Here is a 14,905-nt window from a genome sequence, read left to right on the forward strand (position 1 = left end):
CAGGGCAGAGCAAGGAAGGTTTGGTGTGTCTAAAACTAAATGCTGTTTCTATGTTTAAGCGAAAACTGTGTAGAGAGTACCAATGGACCCACAATGTACCTAAGAAGCAGAATTGACAACACACTCAACTCCGAGGATGAGGCAACTCAACAGGAGAGGTCCAGTTATGGGCCAGGGAGGGTTCACCAGACCTCCCTTCCTCTGGCTAATGTGAAATGTTCCTCGTGTAGCCACCTCCCTTGCTCTGGACCCAGGCACTCCAACCACTTTTCAGATAGCTAATTCAGCTTCCCCCTTGACATTGAGATGCTGAGACATTAGAGTGAGGTGCTCTACAAAAGGTCTGTGAGCATTCTGGTCTCGGAAAAGGAGTTTCCCCTACCGTAAAAATAACCTGGCTTTTGTTTTATCCTTACAATAATAATAAGAGCTAACGAGTATTGAGCGCTTGCTACACGCTAGGCATACTTATAAGCATTTTACATGATGAAGGCATTTAATCTCCACAAGAACCTTCTGAGTCAAACACTATTATTATCACCATATGACAAATAAAGAAACTGAGTCAGAGAGTGTAAAGAAGCTGCTCAGGGTTATGTAGCTTGGATGTGACAGAGTCAGGATTCAAATCCAGACCATGAGGCTCCAGAGCCTGCAGGCTTAACTGCCATGCTACGCCTGCTCTTGTGAATTACTACGAACAAATTTCCCTGCATCTGGTTGATTCAGGTGCATAGGCGAGGCCCAAATCCACACATTTCTTATAAAATCATGGAGATACCTGAGTGCTGGAGCCTCAGGAAAACTCTTGTTTTTCCTTTTGGCCTGCATTTATATAGAAGTCAAGGTAAAAAACCCCCCCAAAAAAACCCCAGAAAAAACTGTACAATGTCTTTAAAGGCACAGAAGCACTGAGATTTACCACGAGGATTTGATCACAAGTGAGCTGAATCAGCTCCTAAGTCCGTACTTGAAAATTTTCAGTGTGAAGACTTACAGTGGAAAATACGTGGAAGCAAAGTTGGGCTTATGTTTTACACATTTTAAAATCGTTTTCAGGATGTGTTTCATTTTAGGAGAGCTAGAGAAAGAAAAGGAAACATTTATTGAGTGTGAACTATGTGCCTGGCACTGGGCTGAGGGCTTTTTCACACGTGCAATCTTATTTAACCTCACAACAATCCGGTGAAATAGGATTAATTTCACTCTTACAGCTGAGAACAAAGACTCTGAGGTTATACACTTTGTTCAAGGTCACACGGTTAATGAACAGTATAACCGGTAATAAGATTTAGAAATGCACCACATCTATCCCCTGCAGACCGCCAGCCCGCACCCATTTACGTTATATTTAGGTTGTATCTTCTACGCCTACGCGGGGTACCTTTGAAGGAAACTGTAACTGTCTCTGCATTTGAGGTACTCACGCGTGCATCTATTGCCTTCACTAGTCTGTAAGCGTCACGAATCACAAAACTCGGGTCTAACTTGTTGCTCTTCGTCAGTAATGTTTGGCAGAGGGTGTGAGTCACTTAAAACTGTGAGTGCAGACGTTGACACCAGGCTAGACGATAATCCCAGGTAAAGACACAAATACAGTCTGAAAGCAGCGTATCCATTTTGGGCCTTACCTTTCAGAGGGACTGTTTGACAGATCTGCTAGCAGACCTGAACAAACCCCACCACTGAAGCCCATGGATGCAGCTTCCTAAGCCCTGGGTGTGGTGTGCGTGAACTACTTCATCACTCAGCTCCTTTTCTCCCTTTCCCCCGGTGCCTCTCTGGCTGCTCTCTTTCTTCCCTGGCTTTGAATATTTTGGCAGCCTCCAATAGCTTCTCTTCAAAGAGCTGAAGACAAGCCTGATGTTACAATTGCTTTGCTTAATTCCAGACAGGTTTCCGTGAATCATATTAAATTCAGGTGAACAAAGGGTATTTAGTCTGTGACAGAGCTGAACCGTATCTGGATAAATATAAACAAGAGAGTTAATCCTGTAAGAGCCCTACTTGCCAGCAGTTGGAAGGGTGTCAGCAGTGCCCTGGCCAAGGCAGATGGGAGGGGGTGAGGCAGAAGAGAATTAACCAGACGGGTGCCGAGCATCTGGACTCTGTATAACGATGAGGGGCATAAAGATTGTGACTGGAATACATTAGGAGCAAAGCAAATGTTCTATTCACACACACACACAAAATAGGCATTAATATCAGTCTGTAATCCACCCCAGGGCCCCTTAGCTCGCCTTATTCTTTGTTGACTTTCATCCTCTCTGCAAAGCGCCCCGCTCAAGGTCCCTTCCCAGATCAGCCTTAGGTCATGGGGTAGATACACTGCTGCTAAACAGATATGCAAGGGAGTAGCATGTGTGACTGGAAAACAGTGTGACAACATAATCCCGGCGTGGACGGATGAGGTCAGTGTGGGGTGATGTCGGCTTTTCTAGCATCTACTGAATCATCTGACGGGAGCGGCAATGGAAAAGAATAAATACAAACACATGCAACACACCGCCACAAAGGCTGCGCGGCCCAGATCTGAGGAAAGGGAGCCCGGGTTGGTAGCATCAGTGGGGAGAAGGGGGAACAATGATCTGGGGGTTAGGAGACCTCAGTTCCCTTTTTCCCTGCCACCAGCTGAGCGGCTATGTGACCTCAGGTTGCCTGGCCTCTGAGAACTGAGGGCTCTGGTCTAGCTGGTATCTAAGGTCTCTTTCAGTTTCAAAGGCAAGGATCTGTCCTATGTAAGAGAGGTTTTATAAAAAAGGGCACCTTACTACGAGACCACAACCTTGGGAGGCATCGTACTCTGAATCGCAATTTTCTGAAGTTGCTACGTGTAGAATGGTTTGCCTAACCTCGATGGATAATGGTGAAGTGTAGGCAGGTGTATTAGACCAAGAGGTTGAAATAAACAGTCACAGAGAAGAACACTTGTGCTCCAACCCACAGCCACAGAATTCCAACTACCCAGGTCTTAAAGTCTTCTTTGCAGCAGGTGGACGGAGGAGAAATGAAAAGATCATTCAATGATCTTAGGTCATGATTCATGTTCCCCAACAGGCTACTTACTTGTATACATCTCCTTTGCTCATGTTCGCTCTGCCTGGAGTATTTCCTGCATCTCTGTTTATCAAAATTCTACTCCAAGTCTAAGACCTCTCAGGTAGAGTGAAACTGCACCCTCTTTGGTTATCAGCACTTATTTCATTCTATCTCATATTACACTTTATCTCCATTTGATTACAATTACAGATTACAAACTTCCGGAGGCAGGGTATGGATCTCATTTATGTCTGTGTCCCTGGGCCTGCTTGGCACGTTGCAGGCACCGGTCAACGGTTTCTCAATTGAACAGGGATTTCCACGTTACCTGCTAATGTGACGGCAATGGAGACAGAGTCATATCCCAAGGCATTTGTGGCATTACAAGTGTAGAAACCCACATCAGCTTCCACGGGGGCCAGGATCTGTAAGGAATCATCTGGCTGGAGAAGAATCCTGGAGCAACAGAAAAGAAACGTAGGCCCGGTCAGGTCGGTTGACTCCTTTTTGGCATTGGATATCGGTAAAGCTGGAAGGAACCTCAGGGGTAGTCAGAACCCTGTTTTAACAACAGGCACAAACCAGCCACAGTGACACTCAGGAAACCAGCCTCTCTTGCCACTTTGATGAGTGTGATTCTGTTAGCAAGCCCAAATAAGGAGCTTTTGGATAGCTTATGCAGTTTGTTGATTACTTGGACTAAACGCTAACAGTTGGAGCAGGCAGCATATGTGTGCTGAATACACATACACACACAGCGGGGGTGAGAGGAGATGATAGAACGAATGCTGCAGATGGATTTGGGGAAGGCTTCTTCAGGAAAAGGCAAAGTTATACAGGAGGAGTGGGGCTTGGCTGGATGGTGGAAAGTAGGCAGGGCTTCCAGATACGGAGAAAGGCATCTGTTAAGGCTTGGAGGTGGGAGAGAAGCAGCCAGATTGAATACTGACGAGAGGATCTTGACGCACATGTTTGAAAGAAATTGTATGTGTAACTGTATCTCAATTCTATTGTCTCCATTAGTCCGTAAATATCACTGGGCACAGAAATTAGACCTTAGTTATTGTTTTATTTCTCACAATGCTTAGCAGAGGGCTCTTTGTAGTGAAGGTGCCAGCAGAATGAAGGTAAAGCCTGCCCTTCAGGGTCATGGTAGAGAAAATTCCAGAATAAGCACCACATAGTTCAGATACTTTACCTGAAAAGAATGATAAGAATCAAATTGTGAGTACCTTCCACAAGCCTCAGAATCCACTCCTCTCTCAGTCTACTATTTGTTTCTTTTCTAGGTTCATGCCATTTCTAAGAACTACCTGTGACGTGATGGCAGTTAAGCGGATTAATGACTAATGATGACTTGAAGCTGATGTCCTGATGAGGCTGATGATAACTGGAGTGTGTATGCAGAGGTGGGAAACTAGAAGGGTTGAGGGGAGGACCGGATGGGAACTTGCCGAGATCCAGTGCCAGACCTGGCAGGGCCTTAGGTCAATAAATCATTCAATAGCACAGAAATGATTTAGCGGTGGCCTTGGGGTTCCTGCAGTCAGTCATTTCCATCTTTGTGATTATTTCCACCTCTCTGATTTCCAAAGGCTCCAAGAACTGTTCACCTAATAACATGTTAACATCTGTCCAGAGGAAGAAAGCAGGTAAGGGGTCGTTTTTCAGGAAAGGGAAAAAACATCATGAAAAGGTCAGGGAACTCACAAGACTTAGTGGTAAAATTAGGACTAGGAGTCCCATCTCCTGTCCCAGCAGCAGTCTCGCACTATACAATTCTTTTTCTTTACTGTGTCTCTTGCTGGGTCCTCTCCAGACTCTATGGTATTTGCAATTTGGTGCCACCTCTAGTCAGCTCTTAATTATTCTGAGGTGGGTGACCAGTCTGCCAATGAATCAGGCTTCCTCAGCTCTGCTTTTGGCCTTGGACCTGTTGCTTTGCTTTTTCTTACCTCCTCTTGGAGGAAAGGCAGGAGAGAGAAAAAGCAAGGCTTACATCACTCATTCTTCAATTTGGCTATGTATGGGCAGTTCAGATAAAAATAGGGAAGGAAATAGAAAATCTCAGCTAAAGGGAAGTTTCTGGATGGTTTGTGTTTGATTCCGTGCCGCTCCAGACCATCACCACTATTACAGGGACAGTCTAGCTTCTGTGGCATTGAACTAGAGCTGAAACTTTGTGGCGGATGACAGAGAGGCTACGAGACTGTGATAGAACTCATCCACCCATTCGTTCACTCATTCACCCATGTTAGGTGTTTTCTCTCAAAGTCAACAATTACATACTAACTGCTTAGTTTATCTCAAAGAGCTAATAAGAGAAAGATGATTATATAATTTGCTTATCTTTAGTAAGCCATACAATATTTTAAGTAATAATATCACTGTTGTTTTGTAGGAATCTTAATAGATGCATCATAGTATCATGGCTAAATCTTTTCAGGTGTCCAGGCTGTTTTAGATTAAAAAAGTGAAACATTGACTTAATGATTTAAATCTTTATGATGTCCCAGGAACACGGATGCCTCCAAAAGAATTTCCAAACGGGAATATTGAAAGCAGGCTTAACCAAATTTCATTAGAACTGACAATTTACGGTGACTGAACTTAGTGGATCATTAATCAGTTTTACCATCCTCAAAAGGCAGGGATTAAGATTTGCTAAATTCCTAAGTCTGTTGGCACAGTTCCTTCCCTATCAGAGCCCTATCAGAAGGGGTTCTTGAAGTGAACATTTAGAGCACAAGACTAGAAGACAGGTCTTCTGAACTTGATTTTGTTTCTAAGTTTTACCATTGGCAAATCCCTTCTTCTTTCTACATTTCAGCTTATCACGTTCTAAACCCCAGCTGAAGTATGTTTTCTTATCCAGCAGAAGGAACAGTTAAAATGAGGTATATAAGGAAGCTGCAGACCACCTTCTGGTATTTCCAATGACCCTTCTGTTGGTAATGTTGGACACCCTGAATGAAGAATTAAATGTGAGGAAGGACACGGGATGAAAAGGTTGTGAGGAAGAAAGGGAGAGGGGCTCACGATACTGGCCAATATCCCCCCGCCAGACAGTTTATTAGCTCTCTATATTCAGATCATATTTTCTTCCTGTAGAACTACTGCACCTGCCTGATCTCATGAAGGGAGTTGTAAATCCCACTCCCACACTGGGCCTGACACATGTAACTTTTTTAAAGTGGTGGTTAGCTTTTATAGCTGCATCAGTTCCTCCAGGCACCGGTGCTACTGAATGAGCCTCGATGCTTCCTGCCCATATGAAGCCTGGAAAAGAATTCCCACAAAGTTGGTGAAGAGAAGCGGGAGCTCCATCACACTGGGCACAAAGCCATGAGGGTCTGAATTAAGATGGGAATAATGGGAATGGAAAAAAAGGAATCTAGATCTCAAAATTTAACATTCATATATTCTTCTATGCCGTAAAATGTATACAAAGATAAAGAAGCTAAAATATTTGCCTTCATAAAACAGTCTTAAATATTGTCTTGAGATAAAATCTACATGGGACAAAATCTGAATTTCTCATTTATTGTGTATACTTAGAAATTGTTTCTAGATATAAAACTGAACTCTTTAGCTCAAGGAGGTACAAAATTATTTGGTGTGCGAGTAGGGATTTGAAATAGGGTTTCTTGTTCCAGTACTTTTTTCCAATCTCTCAGGTCTTTAATATGCCCATAAAATTGGTAGATGGGAGTTCGGAGGCTGCCACTAGGGGGAGCAATACTTTTGGAGAGGCTTCCCATGCAGGACTCTCTAGGAAACATGACAAGGCAAAGGAAAGGGCTTGCCGGAGACTGAGGTTTGCTTTAGTCTCTCTATCTAGCCTGGCATCTAGGGAGAGAGATTCCTGGGGTAAAACACATTTTCTTTGTATTTCAGGCATCAACTCTATTAATTTAACTTAATTTGTTAGTAGCTGACTTCTGTCAGCTTGAATTTAGGTTTCAAATTTGACAGGCCTGTTTTAGAATGCATAGGCACAGAAACATAGTGCTGCTTTCCAAACAAAACCAGAAAGATCTCTCAGGGTTGTTTTGGAATTTATGGAATTAGAGGATGAGGGGACGTGGATTGGGGCATAATTAAGACATACATAGCAAATAGTACTGTGGTCATATTAGGTATATTAATACTCTCTGCTTTTCTCCCATACCCACAATCCCTTTTGGTTTACTGGGCTAAAACTTACTGCTTTATTTCTTTGGTCGTTATTTTTAGCTAGAAAATGAAAGCATAGTTTTGCTTTTCTCGTGGCCTTTACTTGTAAGCTTCTTTGTGACAGCTTGTCTTCTCAAGCATTCTACAAATTAAGGACAACTTGAGAGAATACAGATAATTGTTTTCGTTACACAAGTGAAGCCCTTGTTGTCCAAACGAGTAGGATATGGACAAAGTGCTCGTGGGCCAGTCCTACCAAGCACAAGCTCCTCGTGGTGGAATTCTCTCCTCTGCATTTGCAAGGCATAGTCAGAAGGTACTCTCATTTGAAAAGGAGGCCACTCTGGGTGTCTAGAGGAAAGACTCTAGCAATCCTGTGTGTGGGGTGGCATGATGATGCCTTCTAAATCCTTGGCTCAACGGTGACACCACTGTCTTATACAGGCTCACCTCTCAAAGTCATGTCCACAACCAACCATGTGAAACTGCGGTAGAGGGGAAGGCTTCCCGACTTCAGTCAAGAGACATAGACTCACGCGGTGTTCTTGGGCAAGCCTTTCAGCTCTGCGAGCCTCTAAGTTCCTTCTGCAAATTGAGGATAACACCTCAGAGACTTCTTGTGAGGATCAAATAAAGGAGTGAGCTTACTGTTTCTGAGGACCTATTTCTGAGAAACAGTGTCTTACTGTTTTCTAAGTAAAAAAGTATCAGGTTAAGCATCAGATACATCTAGTAAATTAGTAATTTTTGATGGTACAGGTGTGGGTAACCTACATGACCATCTTGAAAGTCCTCCTTGGAATTTCCAGTTGTCAGAGGAAAATTTCAAGCTCTGGACACAGAAATACCCATTTGTTACATCGGCCATGATGTACCATCTCAGGCCTCTCACCTTAACAAATCATTCTTAAACCTATTTTAGGTCTCAACACACGACTAGAACCTAGAAATTATAGGTACATCCTTTGTTTTCAGAACAGTGTCTTCCTCATCTTTTCAAACTTATCTGTCCCACATCCCAACACAAACTTGTCTTTCCATTCAAGATGGCCTCTGACTCTCCTTGTCATTAGTTTTGGACAGAGTTCATGTTCTTCCTCCTCCTGTTGATCCTTCCAAATTCTCCCCATCCCTTAAGAGTAAGTTCAAGTTCAACCTCCTGTTACCACAGTCCACAAGAATCCCTTCCTTTCCTGATCTACCAGAGTTGTTTTAAACTGTACTACAAAGCCCTTTCCATTCTACAACATCTCATTCCTTCAGTTAGATTGTAAATGAATACTTCAAGGGCTGGGACTCCTACTTCTGTTATAGTTCTCTCTTCAATATTCAGTATAGTGCTGGCATGCTGAATACTTAATAAAGACTTATTTAGTGACCTCCAAAGCAATGGAGCTGAAATTGATCATTTTGACAATATAGTACACTGGATAAGAGCACAGACTCAAGAGTCACGGTGACTGGGTCCCAACCCCAGCTGTACCACATAGTAGCTTTGTAACCTTGGACCAGTAATTTACTTCTCAGTGACACAGTTTTCTCATCTATAGAATGAGGAGAATTCCTGCACCAACCTAGGGCTGTTGTGAATAGTCTGCGTGAGTCCGGGTATTTCAAGAACATAGAAAAGTACTTGACATAGTAAATACTACAGAAGTGCAGGTTACTATTACTATTTGGTTGTTGTTGTCGACATCACCATCGCCATCATCATTCACTCTTCGTGTCTGAACCTATGTATAGTGGACATTGTGAGGAGCTGCTTTGACATGGGTAAATGACTGAGAAATGTAGCGTTTTCAAGAAAAAAAAAACATAAGTCAGGGCCATGGCCAGGTGGTAAGGCATTTGCCCTGTGAGAGAGCGGGGCATGGGCCCCAGTGTGTTTACCTTGGTGGCAGCCCTGGGGATGGGAAAGAGGAGGAGAGGACTGAGGCCACATGGCACACTGGGTTGGCAACTGCCTCAGTTCCATTCTTGACTCAGGAATCTCGGAATAAGGACAACTAGTTATTTCCATTACTGTTTTAACACTATTAACCAAATACTGAAATCTTAGAACACTTAAAAGAAAAAAAGCTAGAATTCTGCAATTGCAAAAAAAAAGTATAGAAATAAGAGTAAAAGAATAAGAATTGGAAAAAAGTACGCTTAGAAGCGAGTAAGGTAAGGGGTACTGTGCAAAGAATGTCAGCTCCCAACTCCTAGGGGGACATGTTGAGGTCTTTTCCTTACCCTGAAATGCAGATTTTTTTTTTCTTTTTTCTGCTTAGGGATTCCTAAGATTAGGATAATCAAATCTACCACAAAGGGAGAGTGGGAACAGGTATCTAGTAGATAAGTGGACAAATTTTATACAGTTTTATTCTATCATGTTACTAGATTGATATTATCAACGCATTTTAGAGATGATGCAAAAGCTCAGAGAAGTTAGGTAGCTCACTCAGCTGGTGCAGGGAATCAGGAATGGGGAATGACCTTTGACCTTTAAAAAAACTGACTCTATTCAAGCATCCACTGGGGCCTAATAGGAAGGCCTGTGGTTTGGCTTCATTTTGGGTTGGAGGTAAGTTGTGCGAAGATTTGTAGTTACTCAGGGAAATGGACAGTCACTAACAAGAACATTCTGGATTTTAAGTAGCTTTAAGCTGGAGGACAGAAAGAATGCTGTGAGAAGACGTCCTCCGCGAGCAAGAATTTTTTTCCAAAACCAAAAAATATAGTAGCCCAGAGACTTGCAAGGGAGAGCTTTGTTTTGTACAGATATTTTAGGGAACAGATTTGAGGTTCATGAAGAGCTCTGTATCACCATTTGGTGAGGGCAACTTTGTTTTTAACCTGGGTTGTTTTTAATTTAATTGCAACTAAAAGTTATTTATGCTGGAAGCTCCATGACTGCTCCAGGTGGAAGTACAGAAAATACTTTTGGAATGGGAAAGGTCACCTAACCACACACTCTTAACCCTGTCCTCATACTTTCTGCCAAATCCTTCAGCTTCCTTCTCTTAAGAAAATCATAAAGTCTTGAATTTGCTAATATGAGTAGTTCTATCTGCCTGCTGGGTAATTCATTTCAAACTACAGACCTCTGCATGAAATGACTCTGACTGTATTTCCTATTTACCTTGAATAGAGATCACCAAACTCCAGTCGGCTGCCACCTGCTTTTGTAAATAAAGTTTTATTGGCATGCGGCCACAGCAGATTAAGAACTTTCTATGGCTGCTTTTACGCTACGTTGGCAGAATTGAGTGGTTGAGGCAGAGACGGGATTGCCTGCAAAGCTAAAATGTTTACCATCCGGCCCTTTACAAGAAAAGTTTGCTGACCCTGACCTAGAACATGGAAACACTTTCATTTCTGGTTTGTTTCAGGATCTTCCTCATTTATATGAAAATGTTAACCACTTTTTCAGAACTGCTATTTGCTAGGACCACTTTTCTAGGAAGAATAAATTAACTGCTAGGGGGATCTTTTGAGACCCTCTAGCTTTTCAGACAGTGGCTGGTTGTCACTGATTGTCTCTGGTTGTTACTGATGTCCTCTAATGTTCTCTGCTGTCTGATTCATGCTAGCCATTTCTGTGACCTTGCATTGATCTCCTATACATTTTTTTTTTTTTTTTTTTGGCTAAGCTTATGTATTTACTGGGATGGCTCCTTTTTCTCTGACTTGCTATTCTTACACTTTTCAACAGGGAGAAACATTTGTCCTCCCTATTTCCTTTACTTCTATAAAGGAAACAAGCCAAACCAAATTGAAATTGGTTTCTTCTTCCCTCCCTAACTGCCCAGCCTCCAGTTTTTATATTATCTACAGACTTGGAAACTGCATTTCATGTGCTTATGACTTTTACATATAGCATTATTCACAACTGTGGTTCTGAAATTGACCCTGGAGGTATTTTCCATCTGATTCTCTCCTCCATTCTAAGAAGCTTCCATTTGTGGATACTCTGCGTTGCCCATGCTAAAGCCTTCCAAATACTCCTTAATTCATCTCCTACTCAACACCACTTCAGAACACCACTTCGGAACACTGTCCAGAGCTTTCTGGGAAGCCTAAACACTTAGAGCATACCGATTTCTCTGTCCTACCAGATCAGAAATGTCAGCAAAAAACTGAGTTTTAAGCATCCTCTCCTGTAGTCTGGATTTAGGCTGATAATTCTCAATCACACTGTGTTTTCCTAGACACCTTTCTAGTGCTATTCTTTGAACAACTGTCCAGGGGTTCCTCAAAATAAGAGTAAAACTCCTAATTTTGTGACATCCTGGAAGATGGTGTGTTACACCGGTCTCATCTCTACGTGACAATTATACTGTCAAATGTGTATCCACAGTGTGCCAGGCACTTTACAGATCATATTTCTGTTCTTCACTCCACTTTTCTGCAGGGTGGGTGTGATCATTTTAACTAATGAGAAAACCAAGGTTCAGAGAGGTTAGACTTATGTGGATACTACGTGGTAGAACTAAGATGCTGTGATTTTAGCCTTCCTGTCCTCCACCTCTGTCGATTGTCCCCAGGGTTAACTGATATACCATTAGGTTGCTCCTCTTGACCAAGGGGGTTGGGGAGTGAGGTGGGTGCACCCAGACACACAATAGAAAGAAGGCAGGGACCAGCTTAGGGATTAAAAGGCAGAAACTCCATGGCATTAGCCTGTTCCCTAGGGTTCCATATAGATGGAATGGCACCTGTGAGCTGCTTCTCCATCCCTAAGAAGGAATCAGTATTTTCTTCCAAGTATCTAGTTTCATATTCTTCGTTATGTTCATCTGCATTCCTTTGAAAAAACCCATAACTTTTAGGAAAGCCTTGTTTAAATGCTTTAAGACTTGTACCAGCTGAGCTATGAGGAGTATGTGACTACCAGCTCACTCTTGGACCAAAGGTGTTGCGTAGCAAGCAGGGACTTCCCTGCCCTATTGTGGGGCTATCAGCCGTGTTTAGATCCTTCTCAGAGGATAGGATCAATCTTCATGCAGCTTTCCTTCCCAGTTTGGCAACCCAGCTCCCTGTGGCAATTTTGGAAAATCTGACTTTTCTGTAAAGAAGTTAGCAGTGTCCTTGCAGGTGTTGTTTCTGGAGTTTGGATTCCAATGTAGAAATACTGAACATATATATTTGTCCATAATGACAAGAGCCTCCTGGTATTAGATGTGGGGAAGAGTTATTTACAAGATTCTTCAACTAGGGTCGCCCCCTCTCCAAATGCAAATTCAGCTTTTGCCTGAATCTCAGCTCAAAATGTGGTGAAGAGTAGAAGGGCCCAGGAAGTGTTCAGTATTTACCAGAGTGGCCAAAAAGCAAGAAACAGTTCAGCTTCATCTTGTTTGTGGCTGAGGTATCTAAGCACACACATACACAGGCCACCAACACTGTAAACATACACGGTTAGAGACACAAACACAGATGTGACAATTATAATGTTTATGAGCGCCTATTATGTGCCGAGCACTGTGCATCTTTACAGCTGGGGGTGTATATGTAAAGGTAGAGTGACCAAGAGAAGAAAAGGCTCTCTCTGAAACAGATGTGCCACAATAAAAACAAAAGCCTCCTAAATTGGAAGCCAGCTGGCTAGAAGACAGCATGTTAATTTTTGCTAGGTCTAACTGACCCCAATGGCTTCTTTCTAAAATACTGGCAAGTTCATGTATTCAACTAAGGTTAAAATCAATACAAAGAAACAGGGTCCCTGGAGGCAGACTGAATCTAACATCTCTGTGCTTCAATTTGTAAACATTTGTAAAATTGGGATAGTAACCTCAAAGGGTTATTGTAGGAATAAATGGACACCTGTAAAATACTTAGAACAGCTTATAGCTCAAAGCAAGTGCTCAATAAATGTTAGCGATGATGGTGATGAGGATGAGGATTTATCCCTTGGCCTGGATGTAACGGGAGACAGGATACCATAAGATATCTACTCTCGCACTTATTCACACTATAGCAGTACTTTGCAAATTGTACAGTGGTATGCCACAGAACCTTGGGGTTCCTGAAATTTCTCAAGGGGAGAACACGTGGGCAAGGTAGAAATGTTAAGCTGGGAATGGGTATCACTGTGGAACTCCGCCATAACTGCACGTTAGAGACTGGAAGTCCAGATTATGCAAAACCATGCAGACTGCTGTCTCCACCCATTAGGAAACCTCCCTCCTCATCACTGGCATCCATCATTCTTTTCTTCCTTCCTTCATTCATCAGTTCATCATCTGTCTAGTGTTTATGATGTTCTTGGAATTGTGGAGAAAATAAGATACATTCTTAAACACTGGCCTTTGAAGAAGAGTAACATAATCCAGAAGGTAATATAGAGAAACAAATAACCAATTCTAATACACAATGGTAGGGCAGAGATAGAGTATTATGCACAGGGTACCATATGGGTTGCAGAGATGGCCATCTGACCCAGCCTTCCAGGGAAGGTTTCCTGTCAGGAAGGACAGGATTAGATAGACAAAGTGGGTTGGAAGTTCCCAAGCAAATTTGTAAACAGCAAGTAAGTGGGTACCTCGGAAGGGCAGAGCTCAGTGGGGTGAAGTGAGGGGATTTGGTAAGAGATGAAGCAAGAGAGGCAGGCAGGTATCAGACGATAAAAGGCATTGTATATCATGCTAGGGCATTTGAAACTTAACCTCAAGTGCTAGCTGGACATGAAAAGAATTTTAAGCCTGGGAGCAGCATGGACAATTTTGAAAGAAAGATGCTCTGGCAGTAGCATGTCAAATGTTCTGGGGCAGAAGTCACACACTTTTTCTGTAAAGGGACATATAGCAAATAGTTTAGGCTTTCAGGGCCTCCTATGGTCTCTGTTGTATATTCTAGTTTTTATTTGTTTTAATAACCCTTTAAAAATGAAAAGCCGAAACTTGCACAAGCCTCTTAGATAGCCTCATCCACCAGAGGGCAGACAGCAGAAGCAACAAGAACTACAGTCCTGCAGCCTGTGGAACAAAAACCACTTTCACAGAAAGATAGACAAGTGAAAAGGCAGTGGGCTATGTACCAGATGAAGCAACAAGATAAAACCCCAGAAAAACAATTTAATGGACATAGACAACCTTCTAGAAAAAGAATTCAGAATAACGATAGTGAAGATGATCCAGGACCTCAGAAAAAGAATGGAGGCAAAGGCCAATAAGATGCAAGAAATGTTTAACAAAGACCTAGAAGAATTAAAGAACAAACAAACAGAGATGAACAATACAATAACGGAAATGAAAGTACACTAGAAGAAATCAATAGCAGAATAACTGAGGCAGAAGAACGGATAAGTGACCTGGAAGACAGAGTGGTGGAATTCACTGCTGCGGAACAGAATAAAGAAAAAAGAATGAAAAGAAATGAAGATGAAGACAGCCTAAGAGAGACCTCTGGGACAACATTAAACGCAACAACATTCTCATTATAGGGGTCCCAGAAGGAGAAGAGAGAGAGAAAGGACCCGAGAAAATATCTGAAGAGATTAGAGTCGAAAATTTCCCTAACATGGTAAAGGAAACAGCCACCCAAGTCCAGGAAGTGCAGCAAATCCCATACAGGATAAACCCAAGGAGAAACATGCTGAGACACATAGTAATCAAATTGGCAAAAATTAAAGACAAAGAAAAATTATTGAAATCAGCAAGGGAAAAACAACAAATAACATACAAGGCAACTCCCATAAGGTTAACAGCTG

General features: G+C 42.3%; 1 protein-coding gene across 1 annotated transcript in view; it reads right to left on the bottom strand.

Annotated features, from left to right (window-relative positions):
- ADAMTSL1 (ADAMTS like 1) overlaps positions 1–14,905 on the bottom strand; it is a 433,243-nt gene that overhangs the window by 128,416 nt on the left and 289,922 nt on the right. Inside the window, exon 20 of the mRNA XM_065878827.1 lies at positions 3,368–3,495. Within this exon, the coding sequence (XP_065734899.1) occupies positions 3,368–3,495 (128 nt within the window). The remainder of the gene's footprint in view (positions 1–3,367; positions 3,496–14,905) is intronic.

The sequence above is a fragment of the Phocoena phocoena genome, chromosome 6, assembly GCF_963924675.1.
Source record: "Phocoena phocoena chromosome 6, mPhoPho1.1, whole genome shotgun sequence".
NCBI lineage: Eukaryota > Metazoa > Chordata > Mammalia > Artiodactyla > Phocoenidae > Phocoena > Phocoena phocoena.